This window comes from Talpa occidentalis, unplaced genomic scaffold (assembly GCF_014898055.3).
Source record: "Talpa occidentalis isolate TD23 unplaced genomic scaffold, MPIMG_talOcc4v2.1 talOcc4.6, whole genome shotgun sequence".
Lineage (NCBI taxonomy): Eukaryota > Metazoa > Chordata > Mammalia > Eulipotyphla > Talpidae > Talpa > Talpa occidentalis.
The window spans coordinates 133529402-133551383 of record NW_023604972.1 but is presented as its reverse complement, the minus strand read 5'-3'; the positions used below and the strand labels follow the sequence as shown (position 1 = coordinate 133551383).

Below are 21982 nucleotides of genomic sequence, written 5' to 3'. Positions count from 1 at the left end.
GGGCTGGTCACCCGAGGTGTGATGGGGAGCCCTGCTTTGCTCCCCTACCGATGCCACAGGCATCTTGACCTATTCCTGGGGGGTGCCATTGCTCGGAGGAGCCCTGCTTCCTTTCCTTGGGAAGTAAATAGAAAAACCAAGACCTGGGTATCTGGGTGGGTGGTTCTTGCTGCTGGCTGCACCCTGATGAGATACACTGACAAAAAGCTCTGCAGCAGAAAACCCAGCCCCACAGCTGCTCTGAGGAACAAATCTCGTTCATTGTCAGGAGTTTGTAGGTTTGGGTTCCGGCTTGGAAAAGCCGATGTCATTAGACTCTGCAAATATTTGGGGAGCAGAGCATGTCTAGGTCATCTGGGGGGCCAGTCCAGAGTCAGGACTTCAGAGGGTGAGCTTTTTAGAGCTCTGCATATGAAGTCACAGAATCCTCAGCTCCAGCTGGGTAAAGCCGAGCATTGAAGAGCCCCCTTTGCTTCCTTTTGGAAATGAAGATAAGACCTGCCTGCCCGCCTCTCTCTCCATGTGCTTCATCGTCAAAACGTAGACTGAAACTGCACATTGGCCAGTAGCGTGAGGTGTCTTTGTAAATGGGTGTCTCCAACCCTGTTCTCAACCCTGGGTGGATGGAGCTTCGTGGTAACTGCTGCTTTGCTGAACTGCAAGCAAGTGTGCTTTACAAAGTTAATATGATAATTATAGTCTGGGATAAAACTGAGTTTCAGAATAAAATTAGGAACAGCAAAATCCAAAAACTAGGTAAACAAAAACTCTCATTTTGTCTATGAAGTATATTTAAGGACTGTTCCGCTGAGATTCTATTTGTTTTCCTTGGAAGAACGAAGGGAGAAATAGAATATCAGTAGCTGGCTAGTTACGAGGGTGTGCACTTAATGACCTTAATGTATTTTCCATCACCAGATTCAAAAGTTCCGTACCGAGATTTTTAAAAAAAAAAATGCATTTCATGACACCAGAAGTGGTAATTTCTTCCCAAACCAATACAAATATTAGAGCTCAGGGGGAGGGGAAGGGAGGAAATCTATAGCTGAACACAGGCCTATTCTTAAAAATTTGTAAAGGGCCTTCCCTGGTGGTGCAGGCGGTTGAGTGCAGCGCTGTGAAGCTCTCTGCAGCCTCTGCAGCTCGGGTTCGATCCCGGCCAGCAAAGGTCCCACATGGCGCAGCAGACCTCTCCTGCCTCGCCCGCTGCTCCCCTCAGCAGTGCTTTCAGTCCGTCTGCCTGTTCTGCTCCCCACTCTGTCCCTGGTGCATCCTCTTACCCTCCCGCGCATCTGGCCTGTACCCCGATTCTTGTATGCACGAATAAATAAATCTTTAAAAAAAAAAAGTCCTACTTAAAACAAAATTTAAATGGGTTTCTTTCTTGAAAAAAAATCAGCATATCAGGGTTATAAAGTGCTGTCGTTAAAAATAATTTCGAACAAATAGTTTGCTTTCAGATGCACAGCTTTCCAATTATAATCTCATACTAATTAAATTTGTAAAGCTCCAAAAAAGAATATAGAAACCAAATTACCTACGATATCATTTAGAGTTAATGAAACTGCCAAATACACACATTTCATTATAACAGTTGGGGCGTCTTTCATAATTACGAAGACTTAATCCTTAGTAAGGAGTGTTGTGGGAAAATAGATTTCAAAAATATACTTCAAACAGCAGGGGGTGCCATGCACCAAGCCTGAGGAGGCCCCTCAGGCTGTCAGCTCCAGCCTGTTCCATCTGAAGATTGTCTCCTTCCTATTGTTACCTGACTGGAAAAATAGGAAGCCCCACACCTCAGGTTCTTCAAATTGACGGTCTGGTCAGACTGGAACTCGTGTGGGGTGAGGGAGGGGTTTCTGTTTGACAGTATCGTTTCAGGTTTGCAGTTCTGCTGAGGAAGATGGTGGAGTTGGTCGTGCGTCAATCAATGCACTGACCTGTCCACTCAAGAATGGTCACGATGCCACATGTGCATTTTTTCTGGCAGGTAGGCCCTGGGTTGGCAGGCGGGGGGTGGGAGACTGGCAGGCCTTCCAGCCCCGGCAAATCTATACACTCTCCTGGGCTCTCTCGTGTTCTCTCGCGGTCTCTTCCTATCATAGCTGTTCCGCCATAACCGTTCTCCACCACTCTCTGTCGCAGCCGCTCCTCCATCATGTTAGCCCCTGCAGGCTCAGCCTCCAGGCTCAGGTGGGCCCACTCACACAGGCCCAGAGGCTCAGGTGGGCCCACTCATGCAGGCCCACAGGCTCAGGTGGGCCCACTCATGCAGGCCCACAAGCCACGAGCCCCGAGCCTGCGCTCCCAAGCGCCTCCTGCATTCAAGGCTGCAAGTGATAGCTACAGAGGCCAGTAGTGCAAAAGCCTGAGCATTTTCATTTGCTCTCCCAGCTGGCCAGGGAGATACCCACATGGTGCGGCAGACCGCTCCTGTCTCACCCGCTGCTCCCCTCAGCAGTGTACTTCAGTCAGTCTGCCTGTTCTGTTCCCCACTCTGTCTCTGGTGAATCCTCTCACACCCCCACGCCTCTGGCCTGTACCCCAGTTCTTGTATAAATAAATACATCTTTTAAAAAAAAGCATTTTAACACAATTTAAAAAAAATTTCAAAGTTGAAACCTGCCGCTACTCCACATTATACTCAGTCATCTCTCTTGCTTTAAGAATGCATGTGTGGCTTGTTATGTTCATTGTTATGTCAACATGAGAGCATAGGTGGCGTTTGGGGGACCTGCCTGAATTTCTTTCGTCTCCCTGAGTTCCCCCTGCAGGGTACATGAAGTTGATCAGGCCTTTCTACTGCTCGCTTTTGTGGCTACCGCCTGCAGCCCTGATTGTGCTAATGCAGGAGGCTGGGAAGTGTGGGCGTGGGGCACGTGTGCCCGATGGTGGACCCCTGGAGTGTGCTGTGGGCCTGCGGGAGTGGGCACACCTGAGCCTGGAGGCTGAGCCTATCGGGGTGGCGTCACCCAGAGACAGCTACGGCAGGACAGCCACGGCAGGATGCACATCACCATAAGAGAATGCCAGAGAAAACCCAAACAGTAAAGATTCGCCGGAATCTGGGCCCTGGCCTCCCTGCCTTGCCAGACTGCGGGTTCGCCCCACAACAATTGGTGTAAAAAGATCATTAAAACCTGAAAAAGCCACCGAGGGCTCTGGGGCTCTCCTTTACCCACGTGCCCGAACCGACAGAGAACCTGACCTGTGCTTGCAGGCGCTACACCCCCGAGTCAGCTGCCCCCATCCTGGACCTGTGTCCACTTAGAGCCAATCCGGCCTGCGGGACCTCTGGACCTTTGGAGGGGAGGTGGCGGGAGGGCAGGGTTCCTGGGAAGGAACCAACTCTCCAATTCCTCCTTATCTGCCAAGACTCTCCTCTCCTGGATGTGTGGACAAAGCGTGTAGTCTCCATCTCGGGGTGGGGGTGGGGGGCGTGGGGGGACTGGCAGAAACAAAGCCTCAAACAGGCCGCCTTGTTGGAGACACGGGGTCAGCACGGCACCGTGGCCAGAATAAGGCTGCTAGTGTCTGCCTCCCGGTGGCTCAGCGACAGCTGGGGGGGTAAGTTCGGCCACAGGAAGGTGAGCCTGGGTCATTCTCCGGGACTGAACTTTTAACTCTGCAAGGAGGGCAGACCCCGCAAGGTCTGGTGGGGCAGAGGCTTCTCCTACTGGTCAGCTGGGGCTTTGCAGCTTTGTAGTGAACTACGAGGAATTAGGCTTTGCTGAGCGGCTGCTAGAAATAGCAGCTGCAACTAGATCAGCAGTTGGGCTGATCAGATGTCAAATCACCTCACCCAGAAAGCGGCAACACAGAGGCCAGATCCACTGCCCAGGGCGTCTAAGTCGGTGGAAAGGGGGAGGCGAGGAGCTCACCGGAAGGAGAGGATGCAAAAGAGACCCACACCTCATAAGGCTCCTAACCGGGGAAACTGAGGCTGGGTCAGGCACTGCTGGGCCAGACTCCATGCCTGGAGGGAATGTTTCTTTCACTGGGCTGCTCAGACCTAGAGAAGAGCAGGTGGCAGGGATTAGGGGACTGAAAATACCGCCATGGTCCCGAACCTCACCGCCCTTCCAAGGTGGCGGGGGGGAGGGAGACCAGGCCGAGCGCCTGTTTACAGCGTTGGCACCTGTGCTCCCTGAGGGTTTGCATCTTGTCCAGGGTGAAAGTGGAAAGAACACTCAGACTAGCTGGACCTCGCTGAGGGGACCGGCTCTGGGTCACAGAGATAACCCGACGGGGCAGGTACAGCTGTCTGCTTCCTGCACTGCCAAGGTGTCTCAGGCCTCAGGCTCTGGAGCTTAAGGACTAAGGAGTGTGAAATGCCAGAGCTCACCTTAAATTCTGTGTGGCCTCCACCCTGATGCCCAGAAATTGCCCGACTCAGAGGACTCCAGAGGGCAAGGCAAGAAAGAGACCTTCAGCATGTTGGGTCCGGGCCCGATTTCTAGAGCCCCCATCCCACTGTGCAGCAGGCTCCACCCTAGCCCCTCCCAGGTGAGGCTGAACTCAGGGAGCCGAGGTCCCAGGTAAAGAACAGCCTCTGGGCCCCTGGGCGCTGCGGGCGGGCAGGTAGGGGGTGTCTGGAGCTCCCTGCCCTCTGCCTGCTCACAGCTTCTCCCAGGGGCCTGGCCGGTGAGCCAGACACCACCTATGAGCCACTCTCTTCAAAGGGGCGAATCTCATGGACCAATGAGGTCAGGAAGGGGAAAGCCTGAATATGTGGAGCCTGAAAGTGTCGAGATCAAGAAAAAGAGCTTTAAAAAATGCTCCCAAGTCAGAAGAGCAAAAAGGGAAAACTAGCAGGCCCGAGGGTCCTGCCAAGGCCCTCCTTTGCTCGAAGGATCCCTTCAAACCCGCACGGGGAGCACGGGCTGAAGAGGGCTGAGCAGGAACAGGCCAGTTCCCGAAAATCAACCTATGGGAGAGCTATTTGACCGCCCGACATCTGTCAGATTTACTGATTTCTTAACGTCTTTTTTTTTTTTTTTTTTTTTTGTGGGACCCTCGCCGGCGGCCGGGGAACGAACCGGTGCTGCAGAGGTCATGGACAGCCCGGCAGCCCAGGGCTCAACCGCTGCACCACCAAGGGAGGCCCTTTTTTTTTTTTAAGATTTATTTATATATTTCTACAAGCACTGGGTACAGTCAGAAGCGCTGGTTGGGAGGGTGAAAGAATTCACCAGAGCCAGAAGCGGAGCAGGCAGAGTGACGAAGTACACTGCTGAGGGGAGCAGCGGGTGGCAGGAGAGGTCTGCGCGCCATGTGGGACCCTCGCCCAGCGGGCTGGGATCGAACTGGCGCTGCAGAACTTCGCAGCCCAGCGCTCAACTGCTGCGCCACCGGGGAGGCCCGGGAGGCCCTTCTTAATGTCTTTTTAACTCTTACACTTTGCACTAGAAGGACTGTCAGGGGTCCAAAGGGCTGAGCCAGCTCTGTGGACTCCAGGGCCTTCATCATCCCCTATTGGCCATACCCCCGCCTCTGTCATTCTGCAGCTTCTTCCTCTGCCTCTCAAGCTCCTCTTTCATCTTTTGACCCTCACTCTTCTCCATGCCCCTAATTTTCAGTCTCTTCGTCCCCCTGACCCTTATTCGTGTCCTCCTGACTTTCTCTGGGTTTACTCCTCAGGGGCGCTGGGTACAGCTGTGCAGGTCGTTCACTGCACAAAAGTGACCACCTGCTTGCTGCGCCCACAAACATCGATCTGGATGGATACCCATTTTTCTTTTGTAAAACAGGGTTGGGGAGGCCTCAGCAGCAGCCAAGCCTGTGTGCTCTGCATGGATTCTAATACAGAAGAGGGGCCCCGTCTCTTGGAATTAGCACCCCGCAACTAAGCCAGCAGGGAGCTTGAGAAAAGGAAATGCTGTTGTGAAGTCAAACTAGTCAACTAAAATTGGTGATTAAAACTTTCCCTTTTTATATCCTTTGTTATGAATTTGAGAAAGAGTAAAAAACCATATTTGGGGTAAGTTGTTAAAGTTGGTGCCTTGAACTGGCCCCGCATGGCCCCACCCTGGCCAGGGCTTCCTCGTTTACCCCCGAATCTAGAACCCAGGAAGGAATCATGTGAGTCCCCAGGGGGTTATAAGAGGCTGAGGGTCTGTAAATTCAGTGTTACCTGTTTCTGCCCCCCGGAGCAGAATGCTGCTGCTGCCTCCTTGCAAGGTCATGACTGCCCTCCCCTGTCTGTGATCGCCACGAGGGGACACTAGTTCTCTCTGTGCCTTAGACAGTCGGGACACCATGGCCCATGGAAGGTCTGTCCCCAGCCCAGTGGTCTGTCCCCAGCCCATGTGGCTACGGTGCCACATGGCAGCCACTTAAAACGGTCCTTCCAGATAGGCTGAAACTGCATGGATTTGGGGCTGTGCTTTTCTCTCCCCCCAGACAGCAGCTGGCCAGTCTGCAGTTGCTTGCTAACAACCCTGGCTTGCAGTGTCTGTTCCTCTGGTGCTGCTGAGGGGACGCCTCTCTACCTGACTTTTCTATCATCCTGAAGCTGATTTCCGGGTTGACCAGAACTCCCCCTTCCTCACCCTCACACCCTCAGACGGTCCTCAGAAGCAATCAGAGCTTCTGTGCATTCCTGCAGGCAGCTCTGGAGGTGTGACAGCAAGATGCTGACAGACACAACCATGTCTCCGTCCTGAGCCCCTCCTAAGCCCTCCTCTCCTTCCAACGTGCTGCTTGACCGGAACGATCATTTTTTTTTTTTTGGTCCAGAAACCTCCTGGATAAGAGTCTGAGGGGAGAACTAAATTTGCAGTAGGACACTCTAAATTCTATACCAGGAAAATCTGTGCCATGGAATAAATGAACGTGTCACTTTCGCACACTGAACTATCAGTCTCTAATTAACTAATCAAAAGTAACCCGGCCATGCTTTTCCAGGGGAAGCAGGTGCCGACTCCCACGCAGCCCATTCCGATGGGGAGAGAATTTCTGTCCTGGACAGAACACATTTAATTTTCCCTTCTGAAAAGCGGTTAGCGGGGTCCCTGAGCACCTGTGGGATGGGTGAGGTCACTCATCTCAGAGACTGAGGCCCCCGAAAGCAGGGCTGGGAAGGTGCCAGGACCCCGCAGGTGGAGAGTGGGGCCACTTCTGCACCATCGTCCACTGCAGAAGATGCGAGCTGGGCGGGGCTACTCTGGAGGGTTTGACCTCTGCTACCTGTTACAGCCACCACCCCGAGGAGTCTTGAAATTAAAAACAGAAAAATAGCCTTGAAAGCAAAGGGCCTCCGAAAAGCTTTAACAACAGGATAAAGTCAGTAAGCAGGAGATGGTGGCGGCCGTGGGACGGGCTGCTGGTCTTCTGGGGCCTCATCTCTGAGTCATGTGGCTGTTCACCCTCCACGGGGCGCCCTCTGTGAGCCGGCCAAGGCTCAGACCTTGCCATGGGATGTGCCTGAGGTGCAAGGGATGCCCAGAATGAGTGTGTCAGTGCCCTAGAGATATGCTCCTGAGCATTAACTGCGGGGAAAAATTTGCTTTTTTATGTCTTTTACCGACAATGCCTCTAGCCAAGATGCTGAACAATTGAACCGCGACAGCACTCATGGGTGTGAGAGACTTCCTAGCTGCAAACACGAATTCTACTGTTGTTAGTGCTGAAGAAACCCCCATCTCAAGCAAGGAGGCTGTGGGGGCTCCCGGGCGGACCCCAAGGCCGAGGTCTGTGCCCCTGGGCTGGAGACAGGAAGCTCAGACCCTGGCCCAGAAGGAGCCTTTGGGTCCCTTGTGTTCCCTCTAGGCCATTCCATTTTTTTAAAAAGTCATTTCCTCTTCTAAAAAAAAACAAAAAACAAGATGGGTCCTGACTAGCTCATCTCCAACAGAGAACTCTGAATACCCATTCCCATGGGCAAAATCTGCCAGGGATATTTCTAGCTACAGATGACCTTTCGTGGTAGGACCAGCATCATTAAAGAAACGAAACAGGGGCCTCCCTGGCGGCCTAGAGTAAGTCTCAGCGCTGTCGCCGCTACAGCCTTTGAATCCCGGCCAAGGAGCTACCCACAGGGTGCAGCAGACCTCTCCTGTCTCCCCGCTGCTCCCCTCAGCAGTGGATTTCAGTCAGTCTGCCTGTTCTGCTCCCCACTCTGTCTCTGGTGAATCCTCTCACCCCCCGCACCTCTGGCCTGCACCCCAGTTCTTCTACGCAAATAAATCCTTAAAAAAAAAAAAAAAAGAAATGAAACGAAACCTCTACCTGGAAAACCAAAACCTTATTCTTGAGCAGTTATCATTTCAAGAGAACTTGCTGCTTTCGTTTCAGAGACAGACCGTTACGTGGAAGGAGTAGAGACGCCTTTGGGCCCAAAGTGGCCCATTCTCCACGGGACTCAACTCTGGATATGGGACGACGGTTGAGCAGAGCGCGAGGAGCCAGGAGCCCAGGCCCGGCCGCACGGCCGCGGACACCCACACCCGGCCCTCCCCGCGGGGCGGGTCCAAGTCACAGAACCTGGCGCCCGAGTCACCTCCACGCTCCGCCCAGCCACCCAACGGTCTCCAGGAGCTGAGGTCTGTGCCCGGAATAGAAACCGTCTCTGTTTTTCCTAAGGCACTCTCCGAAACCGTTTGTTGTTTTGCTAATATTTTAGGGAACTATGGAAAAACTCGCACAGCACAGAGAGAAATTCTGCAAACAGGGAGCGGGGTTGCCTGGGGTAACCTGTGCCGACTCAAACCAGCATGCTCAGCGGTGCCTCCTGGGGGAGGCGCCCTGGAGTAAGGTTCCGACACCTGCCCTTCCCTCCCCACACCACCCCCCACCATTTCACCAGGGACAGACTGGGGTGGGGTGGGGTGGGGCGGGGGTGATGGTGGCAGGGCTGGCGTGACGGGGCAGCTGGGGACACACAGGCCATGACTCAGACCACGTCGCAGCTGTCCGGCAATGGGCTGTTTGTCTTATGTTGTCCTGGTTACAATCTACTCTAGTGTTGGACCAATAGATCCAGTATTAATTATGGGCTTTGGAAGAACATGCATGGAAGAGCTTGATGTTAAAGGACCGCGACAGGAATCATCAGCCTCCGTGGCTCTCGTGATAGCGGTGCCTGCGACGCCCTCCCCAGCGGCAGGCCTCGCTGTCCGTCACATGATGGGGCTGAGCGTCCCAGCACGGCCCGGCCGCACCCTCTCAATGGAGACTTTTCACAGAACTTAGAGGAAACGTGCAGCCACAGCAACAAAGGAAGAGTGAACTGAAGTTCTCTTCCTCTTCCTGTCACCTCCAGCTCTAGAACTCCAAGGGCACAGCGGGCACCATCAGGTTGCTGATAAATGGCCTGGGTTTTGTGATGACCGATAAATGTTATGAGACAACCTTAAACGACAGGCCACAGGCTTTGGGTCATTGAGCACTTGGGTGTCTTCTCCACGTTATCTGGTACGTTCCAACGACCCGGGAGTCACGGGGAAGCTGCGTGGGAATTTATCTGGGCTGCCCCCGGATCACCCACAGGTGCGCCCCCCGAGGCTGGTGCTCTCCACGCGTGTTTACGACGGAATCCCCCGAGAGGGAGCGCAGCGGGGGACCCAGAAGGTGCTGCGTGGTGAGTAAGCGGATGCGAGTAAACAAGTAAACGAGCAAACGTGATCAGGGAGGGGCCTCTTCCCGCGGGACCTGGGATCTCACCAGTCACACTTGCAAAGGGGCTGGGAGGGCTGCAGAGTTGACTCTGCGTGTTTAAAAATGGACAGGAAATGATTCAGCAGAAGTATTGTTAAAATTAAAGGCCAAGCCTGCCTGCCTGCATGTAAGAAGTCCCGAGAAGTGCCAGGAGTCAACCCTTTAATTCTAGATTCAATGATCTCCTTGAAAGATGATCGTTTGTATTTTGGGACAAAATTGTTTTGAAGAGTTAATTAATCGAGCGCAACACCACACTGTGGAGTAGAAGACTTCTCCCTTTTCAAAGGCAATTTCCCTTTGAAAACACACACACACACACACACACACACACACACACACACACACACACTGGGGGTGGCAGTGGGGGAAGGTCTTCTCACCGTTAGCGACAAGGCCATGCACACGAACGTGAACTTCTTGATGTGGGCGGCTGTCACTGTGTTGCTCGTGCTCACCAGTTTATTGCTGGGGTTGTTCTAGAGGGAAAGGCAGGACAGTGGTGAGTGGGCGAGGGTCGCCCCAGGAGGACAGCACCTGCCTCTCCACGAGCATTGGATGGGCGAGAACAGAGGCTAAACGGCCTCGGAGGGTGGCCATCACTTTGAGGCCCTCAGACCGCTGCCCAGTTTCTGTTTATGACCATGAACCCGAGGCTGCTCTGGAGAAACGCCTGGCTTGGTTTCCTGAATGGGTCGGCCCCCTGCCCTTCTTGCTGGACGCCCATCGGGTCTAGTCTGGGGCCTCAGCCAGTGTGGCTCCTCTCCCTGCACACCCCAGCCTGCCCGGTGACCTTAAGGCCCTCTTCTCCCCACCAAGTGGGCTAAGGTCCTGCCGGCTGACACATTTTCACTTCCTTGCTGTCCTTCTCCACCTAGATCCCCAAAGGAACCTCAAGCTTGCCCTGAAACGCACTTGGGGTTTTTAATGCCTCCTCCTCTTGTTGGCTCTTCTGTCAAAACACCCCAGTCTGCAGGGCACATGGTTCCTGAACACCTCCCTGATCTTGTACCTCCAAAACGCTCTGGGCTCCTGCTGTGACCAGGGGGCCACCTAGGCTGCTGTGTGCAGAACCAGATGCCGATGCCCCCTCAAGCCCCATGGGTCTCTAGGATAAAGGGCGCATGTCCCACCCACCCCTGCATCTCTTATAACTCAGCTCAGTCGCTCTGGAGCAGGAAAGGTGCCCTAAAGTCTGTCAAATTGAATTTTAAGCCAAGAATGCAGGTGGCTCAGCTCCCTCTCCTGGTCTCTGCATTTCAGGCTGGCTGAGGTCGCCCGCACCCCCGCCTCGCATGCCCAGCACCCCACCCCCAGGGCAGCCCCGCTGAAAACCAGCAGAGAAGATTAGCCCTGGCTCGTTATGGAGCTAGTTAGTCCAGAGCTGTCTAATGAACACGCAGCCCAGCACCTGGCTCCCGCGCCCCCAGCACAGCACGCGACCCTCGCCTTAGAGTTTCTAATGTTGTATTTTGGGGACTGAGGCAATTCCTTGAATCCCACTCCCTGCAGGCCTCTGCAGCCATAACCTTTGGATTATGTGTACACGCTTCTTTTGTTTTTGTTATATTATTATTTTGTTCTTGTTGAGGTAACAGCGGTTTACAACACTGCACTTGACCTAGGGGTGCAGGCCCCAGGTCTTCAGGTAAAATGCACCCACCACCAAGACACCCACAGTCTCCCACCACTTTCCTCTGGGCGCCCCACTTTCCTCGCCACCTCCTTCCAGTAGACTCAGCTCTACACTCAGATTTCTAGGTATGTTTTTGTTTCATCTGCTCTTTGTTTAGTTTCTAAACCCGATCCTTTGTTTAGTTTCTATGTTCCATGTCTGAACGGAACCTTCAGTATTTGTCTTTCTTTCTCTGACTTATTTCGCTTAGCATCCTTCCCCAGTTCCATCCATGTGTGGCAAATGGCAAGAGTCCCTCTGTGAGTATACAAGCTCCTTTCATGTTAGACAGGAGCAGGATGCTGATGGCCCTGGGGCAGTGGGTATGCATCACAAGGTATGACTGGGAACGCCCAAGGGGCTGGTGACTGATGTATTCTACATCGCAGGGACTAATCAGTGAAATGCCGTGTTAATAAGATTGGCACCATGGTTGGGGGTCTGGAGTATATCAGCGGACTCACCCTCCCTAAAGCCCAAAATCCAGTATTCAGTTTGACCTCTTTTCTCTGTCAATAAAAAGGCCAGGATCTTGCTCTTCAGCAGCATCCTACAGCCTGCTTCACAACTCCTGGTTCTTTTATTATCTTTTTCATAGCTGAGTACTATTCCACTGTGTCTATAGGCCACATCTTCTAAGCCACTCATCTCTCCTTCTGTCCTTGGGCACTTAGCTAGATCTGGGCTCCATAGCACATCTGCTTTTCCAAATTACAGACTTACCGCAGCCAGGTGCAACTCACCACAGGTGACCCAGGAGCAGTGCCCTATTGGGTACACTGGGGATAGTCAGGCCACCTCAGAACACACACATCACCCATGGTGACAGCCACAGCTCCTCCAGGTGCGGTTTTATTTTTTAAACACTACCTACTTCTACAAGTGTGGCTGGAATACACTAAAATGCATCATTAGATTCCATGTGGGTTTTGTTTTGTTGCCCAGTCAGCTTCAAAACATGCCCTTTTGCACATGATAACTACAAAGAGAGAATTTGGGAAATTCTCCCAGCATAATATTTAGCTGGAACCACCAGAAGTTAGAGGAGACAGGTAAAATCTTGGATGCTGAAAAGAAACTAAGAATTTCAAGTGTCAAAGAGGCAAGTTCCACAAACTGAAGATCTGAAGTGTTGAAGATTTGAGTGAATAGACATTCACATAAATATGGGCTTGGGGTGGCTCAGGGTTAGGCCGGGAAGCAACGGGCGAGGTCCACAAGGGTTCCAAGTAACTCCTGTTTCTGGCTAGAGGTACCCTCGTTAAAGGCATTTTTTCCCCAGAGTCTCTGTGATCACGAATAAGATGCTGTTTTTCTTGGATGCTGCCTGTGAAACTGTATAGTGTTGTATTGGTAAGTTTTATTATTTCAGGGTAGCCAAAACCAATTTTAGATGAGACACTGCCAGCCAGGAGCTTCTAACACTTCAGTGCCTGCGGTTTTCATCAAGTTTTATGATATCATCTCATTCTCCCAGAGCTAGGAAGTTAGCAAGAAGTCATTTCCATTTTGCTTTTCTAGGACTGATTTCTATACATGTGTTGATGGAAATGAAAACCATGAATGGCTTTCATCCAATCTATTGCTAGAAATCATTGTTTTCAAGATCCACAGAGGCTTTCAGCTTGAGTACGTCCGCTGTGTCCAAACCCACCGGGACCAGGGCAGCCGCAGCTGTTTGTGCCACAGTCCACAGAGGAGCGCCAGAAGCTCGCAGCTTCCTGCTGTGCCTCCAGCCCCAGAAACAGTGTCAATATATTAAATGATTTTGAGAGTATTTTTCCTTTTGCAAACAAATAATTTCTCAATACAAATAGCCCAGGGAAGTGGGGGCTGGGGATGCCTGTGGGGGAGCCACCAAAGGCTCAGCAGGCCCACGGTGACGCTTGCCTCTGATGTTTTCTGAGGGAAACTCTCCACAATTATCTTCCCCGCCCCCCACATTAACCTTACAAAAGGAGGGGTGACTGGAAGCCCAAGGTCTCCCTCTTCAGTGAGCCCTGTCCATCAAACGCTCACTTTAAAGAGTGTGTTTCAGACGCTAGATGCACAGGTCCTCACCTTGTCAAAAGCAGGGTAGACGGCACGGATTTCTGTCAACCAGCCATATGGCATGTGGCCCACCGGGTATGTGGCTGTCAAAATCGCCACCGCCTGAGAGAGAGAGAGAGTCAGAGAGAGTCAGTGGGGCACCTGGTTGGCAGGTGGCATAGCAAGCTGCCTCAGGTGTGGCCACCCTGACAGCTGGCTCCACACTGGTGACAAGCATGGCCAGTTACAGGGAGTTCAGGAGGGGGCAGGCACTCCCCTGCACCCCCGGGAGTAGGGTGAGCAGCAGGGGACCACATGGAGGTGTCCCTGGGACCGTAGGACTCATCTCGTTTTACGTAAATCCAATGAGAATCAGGTCCAGACTCCAGAATCTTTGCTCCCTCCATGGAGCCACATAGAACCTTCTAGTCTAACCTGATCCTTGCGTCTCCAAGTAGATTCTGAGCCCCACCTGCTCTCCAAGTTGTCAACTCAGGACCCACCTCCAAGCACTGGGTCTCCAGCATGGCTGCAGGCCCGCTGGCCAGCTTTGGGAGCCTCATTTTCCGACCTCATCCACTTCTAGTCTGTTCGGCCAGGACAGCCCAATTTTAATTTTTAGTTTAAGAGAAGCAAATAAGCATTTCTTACAGGAGGCCAAAAGTGTTATCCCATGAAAACGAATTTCTTTTCTTATGCGAATGAAAAGAAAAAGAAAACAAAGCAAAGCACCCACTCTTACTGTGGCCCAAGTCAGCTGCTTCTACTTTATGAACAGACTTGGAGGCTTGGAGGTGCCATGTGCCCAGTTTGGGGCGGGCGTAGCGAGGCGGAGCCAAAAAGAGCATGGAATTGGGGCCTGGATTCCAACCTTCACTTTCTCACCTAGTAGGGATGGGAGTGTGGGAGGCTCTGCCCTCGCCAGCCTCCCTCCCGCCCCACCCCTGCAGGAGCTGGAGGATTGCCAAGCCCTCCCACAGGGCCGGGAAGTCAAGAACACGTGCCCACACGGGACATGTGAGCAGACGATCAATACCTGTCGGTTCTGTGCACCCCAGGCTCTCTGCGCCTGCAGGTCAATTTAGAAATGGCTCTACCGTAAGACCTGCTCTGTTTTCTAAGGGGAAGGGACTCCTGCACAGGGGACGGCCTCCCTTACTTCTTACTGAGCAAACTTAACCTGCGGTATTGGAGCAAAACAGCTGCCCGAGCCACCCAAGATGACAGTCAGGACTCAAAACCGAGTCCAGGAACACACAGGCAGGAGAGCCTGTGGCCGTGACGGATGAGCCGCCTCTTCCAAGCCCGCAGGAGCGGCTTCTCAGCTCATGGAAACTGGCAGGAGCGCGCAGGCCGGAGGCCGGCTGACCGAGGACTCAGGGGCGAGGTGCCCGCGGGAGCCCCGGAGCAGCCACCCGCCTTCCTGAAGACTCAGCAGTTCCAGAGACAGAATTAATTCTCCAGAGGGCAGCGGAGGAGGAGACCAGTGAAGTCATCCTATTTGTTCACACCACGCTGGAAAGACGGAGAAAATGATTCAAGTCTTTCTTTGGCGTAGCTACCAGTTTCCAGATAAATTTCTTGAGCTGTCAAGGGTAAAGAATGACGAGCCAGTTTGGAGCACAGCAGAGGGCCTAAGAGTGTGTAACCCATGTGGGCTGGTGGCACATGCAGGAGGGCGGAGACCAGGTGAGAGCAGGTAGGTGGGTCAGAACCCAGGCCTGGTGCTTCACCCTTCGGTACTTTCGCTCCAGCTGCAGCTACTCGGCATATTTCCTCACCTTCTGCAGCTGCAGCGGGCTGCGAGCAACGCCCGAGCCTGGCGGCCAATCTGCATTTAACTTTTGACCCCTCCACAAGGTCACCACAGTCAGCCCCGGGCACCCCAGGGGACTGGTTTCAGGACAACCGGATGGACACCAAAGACACCAAGGATGCTCAGTCCCTAATCGCTGCCCACTGCACACACGGCTGCTCCCTCCCGGAACTCAGCCACCAGATGCTGGGGCATCCGTGAAGGTGGAACCCTGGGTAGAAAGGAGTCTGCCTGTGAGTGATCCTCACAGTTCAAAGTCGCGTGGCTCCAGGGCCAAGGGCATCGTGAAGAGGCATCAGAGACTCCACGGGAAACAGAAAAGGCTTTCTGTGGGATTAGCGACATCTGGATTCTAACTGCAGCCCTGCTTCTTGCTGGTTTTGTGTCCTTGCCAGAGTTTCCTCATATGGGGAAGGGGAAGGATGAATTAGAGGTTTGCTTCCATAATCATAAAAATGTAACACTGGAGATTACACAGCGCTGAGTGGCTTCCTGGACAGAGTGAAGGTGGCACCTCATTCGATACCTCAGAATTACTGGAGCTTTTAAGATGAACTGGGAATAAATTTGTCACCCACAGCACCACGTCCCCCAGCTTCGAGGGTGCCAAGGAGCACCCTCACCCCGAGGAGGGTCCTACCTCTGTGGCTGCAGAGCTGCCCCCGAGGTCCCGGGAAACAAAGAGATTGACGATAGGCCTGCTGATCCTCTGCGTTGCTAAGATGAGGGCCAGCGGCCACCAGAAGCCCAGCATCTTCCTTATGGTTGCATCTCCCTGCACCAGGAAATGGAGACAAAAAGGCCACTCAATTTAGAAGCAGAAAAAACAGTTCAGAACCCAAACCTTTTTCATGTCCAACATGAATCAATTCGTGCTACTTTAAGATTATATAAGGAAAGGGGGGGTCTCCCTGGTGGTGCAGGGGTTATAGTCTCAGTGCTATCAAGCCATCACCAGCTGCTGCGGCATGAGTTCAATCCTGGCCAGGGAGCTACCCACATGGCGCAGCAGACCTCTCCTGTCTCCCCGCTGCTCCCCTCAGCAGTGTCCTGCAGTAGATCCACCTGTTCTGCTCCCCACTCAGTTGTCTCTGGTGAATCCTCTCACCCCACACACCTCTGGTCTACACCCCACTCTTCTATGCAAAAATAAATTTAAAAAACCTTAAAATTACATAAGGAAAGGCCTCTGTAGGCAAGTCAAGTTGAATTAAAATGAACTGTAGAGTCTTATTAGATTTTAACTCAGGCAGCTGGCAAGCTGCTGTGAAATCAAAACACACATTTAAGCTGGAAGGATCCAAACCACTATTTTCCAAACAGAACAACCTTAACCAAGGCAGAACGCGACTCCATGTTGGGCCTGAGAAACAGGTTTGAAATCCGTCATTTTTGTTGAACCCACCAAACCGGCTGGCTCAAAGCCATGTCAGTAAGAGGTCACGCTTAGAAATAATTATTGGAAGAGGCCCAATGGACTGGTGGAGGAGCGTGGGTGCCTTCATGCGGGGTGTGGCATGGGGACATGCATCTGAAGGGGCGTGCACCACACCTCTGAGTCACAGTGTTGTGAACCAACGTTACCTCCATAAACAAAAAAAAAAAGAAAGGAAAATTTTAACATATTTTGGAGTCAGTCGGCCATAAACGCGTTGATTGCTGGCATCGTGTCCCTCTACAGAGAGGATCTACTCCCCAGAGCGTGCCCCAGCAGCAGTCACATGCTTGTTCAGAAGCAGAAGCCAAATAAAAGCATGGTGGAGAAGGTGACTTCTTTATTAAGGATTCTGCATCCGAGACGGTGCCATCTTTAAAGCCTGGCTTTCATTATGTGACTTTGATTCTTTGTGAGGTCAGAGTCACATCCCGGAGCTGTCCCAGTCACTCAATCCACATGACTCTGCCGTGGCTGCAGAGTCACGTCAAGGCCAGTGTGACGGCTGCCCTGGCGGTGGGCTGGCTAGGTCAGGTCTCACAGACGGCGTGAACTCAGACGCAAGTAAGTGGGTGATGCCCACAGTAACAGGTGCTCACAGGTGGAATCGGGGGCTGGGGTGGTTTATTTAGGGTTATCTATAACCATGCAGGTGTTTAGATGGAGACGAACCCAACCAGTGCGTTTATGGCCGACTGACTCCCAAATACATGATGATAATTTTTCTTTCTTTTGTTTATGGAGTGAGTCTGACAACTGAGGCAGGAAAGGTAAGTGTGCAGATAACACACAGACGCTGCTTGAAATCCTCATGAAAACATGGTGCCAGCCCTGGTGTGACATTGGGCCTGCTTGTGTCCTATTCAACTTGTGAGCTGCAGGCCCAGCTCTGGCCCGTCTGGGAGGCTCTCCCAGCGCACGGCCATCTTCCTTCAGGCCTCAGCAGCGCTGTCTTCCTGCCTGGTCTGTGTGCTGACCCGGCTTCACATTTGACTGTTGTTTCTGCATTGGTTCTGTCTGCTAAAGCTGCCTGAGGCCGAGTCTGTATCTGGAACCTTCCTGTGTCACCCTATGAAATCCAAATGCTCTGTTTGGTCTACAGAGGGTACAGAATGAGCATGATCAGCCAGTATAAACGAGCGTGGATCCCAGCTGTAAAGTTAAAAATAACCAAACGTGTATTCAAAGGTACCAAGGATATGAAGCCTTTGTTGACATTAGGATGATGCTCAGAGGGAGAACCATAGATGTGTCTGCTCCTCTGCCTGACATGACTCACTGAGCCTCAGAGAAGGGGGAGAGCAGGAGGCTGGAGGGTGACCCCCAAGATCTCCACCTCCAGGGTTCACTGATTCTCCTCCTGTCTGTCCCTGAGGACACTATCTAGCAGCTGGCCTCCGGGGAGGAGACCAGGATCCTAGGCCGGTCAGATGGACTGGGGTAAACTTCACCCTGAACGTCAGACAGGCTGTCCAGGACGTGTGGGCACGTACCCCCAGTTCAGGCCCACTCCGGTCGGGGATGATGTCATGGATGTTCCTGTAGTAGCCCAGGCACAAGGTGGTGCAGCGCACGAGGGCGCCCATGTACAAGGACAGGATGGGGATGAGCAGGGGCTCCCGACACTCCAGGTGGCTGTGAAGCAAAATGGCTACGAAAACGACCTGCAGGGAGAAGCAAGAACAAGCCAGAGACCCATTAACTCAACAGCACATCGGGTCATGAACAGACGCGCTGAGGGCACGAGAGGAGGGAGGTGGGGATGAGGGGTCGGGGGAAGGACCTGAGTGCAAACATCAAACTTACCCTTTGAAATTGTGACATGAAGTCAAACAAGGTTTAAAACTACTTCACCAGGAATGGCCTCAGGCCAGATGGCGTCTGAATCCAACTCCCGGGGCTACAACATGCCAGAGGGGCTTTCTCCGGACCTGTGAGCCTCCCATCAACCAGGGCAGGACCAGAGGGCAAATAGCCCAAGGCATGATGGCAAGGACGCTCTGGGGGTTTCGTCTACTCTTGCATATTTGCTATATCTTAGGCAAAGTTAGGTTTTTAATTCTTTTTCGCCTTTAAGAAAACACATCTACGGGCCTCCCTGGTAGTGCAAGGGTTTAGGGCTCAGCACTAAGAACCTATCGGCAGCTACTGCAGCATGAGTGTGATCCCTGGCCAAGGAGCTACCCGTATGGTGCAGCAGACCTCTCCTGTCTTGCCTGCTACTCCCTTGAGCAGCGTATTTCAGTCAGTCTGCCTGTTCTGCTCCCCACTGTCTCTGGTAAATCCTCTCACCCCCTCACCCCGTACATCTGGTTTGCACCTCAGCTTTTGCATGCATGCATAAATAAAATAAAATCTTAAAAAAATAAATACATCTACACATGCTCATTGGGCTGCCAATGCTCATGTGAGAAAGGAGAGTGGTTTCTTTAACTTCAGATCAAGTGACTGGGGTAAGTAAGAGCAGTTTAGTTCACCTCTCAGAGGACGAATTAAAAATCAGACCATGACAAAAATCTCAAAAAGCTCATCAGGAAAATGAGAAAGACACATCAAAGAATGATGTTAGCTAGTATTCAGACACAGAGTGTGAGCAGGAATCAAAAATTACTTTTAATTGTGATCCACGAAGTAAATGCAATTAATCTGGAAATTTAATTCTTGGTCTTTAGGGAGGTACTAACAGTTTAACAGTAGACTGCTTCCAAAAGGTGGTTAAAAGACGAGCGTGTCCAGTGGGGGTAAATCACTGCACGGAGGCGCTGAGAGTTGGGGAAGGGAGATGAGCAATCTGTCTGTCCTCGGCCTCCAGGAAGAGACCATTCTCCTGATCCCTGAGTGCAGGAACCAAGTGTGATTTAGAAAGTACAGGAACTAGATCCAATGTTGGGCTGAAATCTTTCCTGTGGTCACACTGGTGGGAAAAGAGAGGAAGGAGAAAGGAGAGCCCCAGCTGGTGCCAGACCCCAGGGAACTGGGCTCAACAGCAAGTGCAATAAAGGCTCGGCTTCAGGAGGTGTGGACGGCCAGAGGACGGCCTTCCTGGACCTCCCTGCACGGGGAAACGACGCGTGAGGGCAATTGAAGAATAATTCCTAAGAGCTCCCTGTAGAACTGAGGGATAGACCATATTTTACGAGGCCACAGGGGGCACTGTGACCCTATAGTCACCCAAATATGTACTAGTTGTGACTTCAGGGTCATTACAACACACTTGAGGTCAAAAGAAAGGTCAAAATCTCAGATACTAAATTTGATTTCCTACAAACCTCATTCTAGCCGGATTATGCACAGAGCTGACACTTGCACAACATAGGGGATGGAGCACTGACAGCCCCCGCCAACCCCCGTGTGGTCCGAAATTGAGTATAAATTCTGACTCCCTCCTTATTTAGCTACTGACCGCCCGCCGTCTGTCCACTGGAAGGAAGACTTTGCAATAACATCAGCATCTATGACACACATTTTGTATGCAGGGATCACCATCTGGATTGGAAGTTTTCTTTCCAATGGTTTTTAAACTAAGAGCTCAAATCGATTACTAGACCTAGGACTATTTGGGTTGTCCATTTCTTCTTGGTGTCTAGAGAGAATGGGTCTATTTAGATAGTGAACAGAGGGTCACAATGACCTGAAATTACTCTGGATAAGCACTAGTGGCAGTCATGCCCACTTCTCATCCCTGAAGTTAGTGATTTGGATGCCTTCCTCTGTTATTGGTCATTTTGATTACATGTTTATCAATTTACTGCTGTTTTCACAGAATTAGCTTTAGTCTGATGGTATTTTTCCTCTGTTTTCTTGCTGTCAATGTAACTTATTTCTGATTTATTATTTTTCATATTTTGTGTGCTTTGGGATTAACTGGCTCTTCTGTCTCTGGACTTATTTTTAAGGTGAAAGGTGAGATGACAAATAGAAAATTTAAATTTGTACTTTAAAAGATGTGTATTTTGTGGGCTACATATTGTGTTCTTACAATAAAGTCAGTGAGGCAAAAGAAAATATTATGGAGAAAATCATACAGAAGGGAGAATACATTTACAGTCCTGTTCTACATTTATTGATATGGTAAGTTTAGGTTGTGCTTCCAAGAAAATCTGTGTGTAGTGAATCCACACCAGTTCAAACCTAGGTGCCTCAAAGGTCAATTGTACTCACATTACAGGGTTTCATTTTTGCATCTGATAAACAAATATTTACTGAAGTCCTTATTTGATTTGTCTCAATGGACCCCCGGAATGTGGGACCGAATGTACACGAGGCACCCACAAGTGTCATGGAAGGGGCTCTGAGTGGCCTCGTGACACGCTGTACTAACCTGAGCTATGACGTCTGAGATTGAGGCACATCCCACCAGGAAGCTGTATTTGTGTTTTAAGAGAATGCCAGCATGGGTCCATGCCTGCCAGGAAGAAAAGAACTTTGTGTGAGACACGTCTTGAGGTTACATTATTTCTGGTCGTTACTATTTACTGGGCACCTCCAAAATAGACCGTATCCGCCCCAGAGCCGTGCTGGCACAGGTTGACAAATCTTCGGTTTGCGAAATTACCAGGACTTGACAAGGAGGCTGCAGCCACGCTGGATCTCTGGGTAGCCTGCGCCTGCCCGATCTGTGTTTGTTACCAGTTCTAGGCAGACCCAGCACTGGCGCTGGGCCAAGAAAGACCCAGGATGGTGGGAACCACCTCCGTCGCCCTGAGCACTATCCCAAAGGAGCAGCGTTCTCACAGGGAGCGCGTGAGACTCAAGCTCTAATCTGGTGCTGAGTTATTCACCACCGCAGGTTCTTACAGACCAATTAGGCTTCTCCTATTCCCTCCTCCAAATTTGCAAGATCTGACCTGACACTTTGAGCCTTTGAGGGAATCAAGAAGAAAGTCCTTGGAGGGGTGGCAGGTTTGGGAAGGTTTGAAGGCCACGGTAGGGTCACCGCTCTGAACCTGAACGGCCGAGCTGGGCTAGGAGGGAAGTAACACGTTATCTGAGCTGAACAACCAGCAGACCGTGGGATTTATCTCCTGGTCTGTGTCAAGACTTCAGTGGCAGCTGCTGCATCTGCTTCCAGAGGCTCATAGGTCCCCAGGTGCCAAATGTGAAAAGAAACACAAACTGCTGATAACACTCGCAAATAGTGGCGTGTGGGCTCTCTGTTGGCCTTGTGGTTCTCAGATATGATCTCTCTCACCAGCGGTCCAGGGCTAGGCTGTGGGGTGTGTGTGCATGTGTCTGTTTGGGAGATGACCAGGTCTTTAAAAATGTTCTTTATTTTTTTTTTTACCAGCAGTCTCGTACCATGCAGATCCTCGGGGAGAACTAACAGCTGAACAGGGAGGAAAAGGGTGCCAATCACAAATTTTCT

The 21982-nt window shown here is 51.7% G+C and overlaps 1 protein-coding gene across 1 annotated transcript in view; it reads right to left on the bottom strand.

The window, feature by feature from the left end:
- The window catches only part of ANKH (ANKH inorganic pyrophosphate transport regulator), a 117329-nt gene that overhangs the window by 8945 nt on the left and 86402 nt on the right, over positions 1 to 21982 (bottom strand). Inside the window, exons 4-8 of the mRNA XM_037529170.2 lie at positions 20939 to 21022; positions 18111 to 18281; positions 15823 to 15957; positions 13397 to 13489; positions 10044 to 10139 (exon numbers count right to left, since the gene is read on the bottom strand). Of these exons, the coding sequence (XP_037385067.1) occupies positions 10044 to 10139; positions 13397 to 13489; positions 15823 to 15957; positions 18111 to 18281; positions 20939 to 21022 (579 nt within the window). The remainder of the gene's footprint in view (positions 1 to 10043; positions 10140 to 13396; positions 13490 to 15822; positions 15958 to 18110; positions 18282 to 20938; positions 21023 to 21982) is intronic.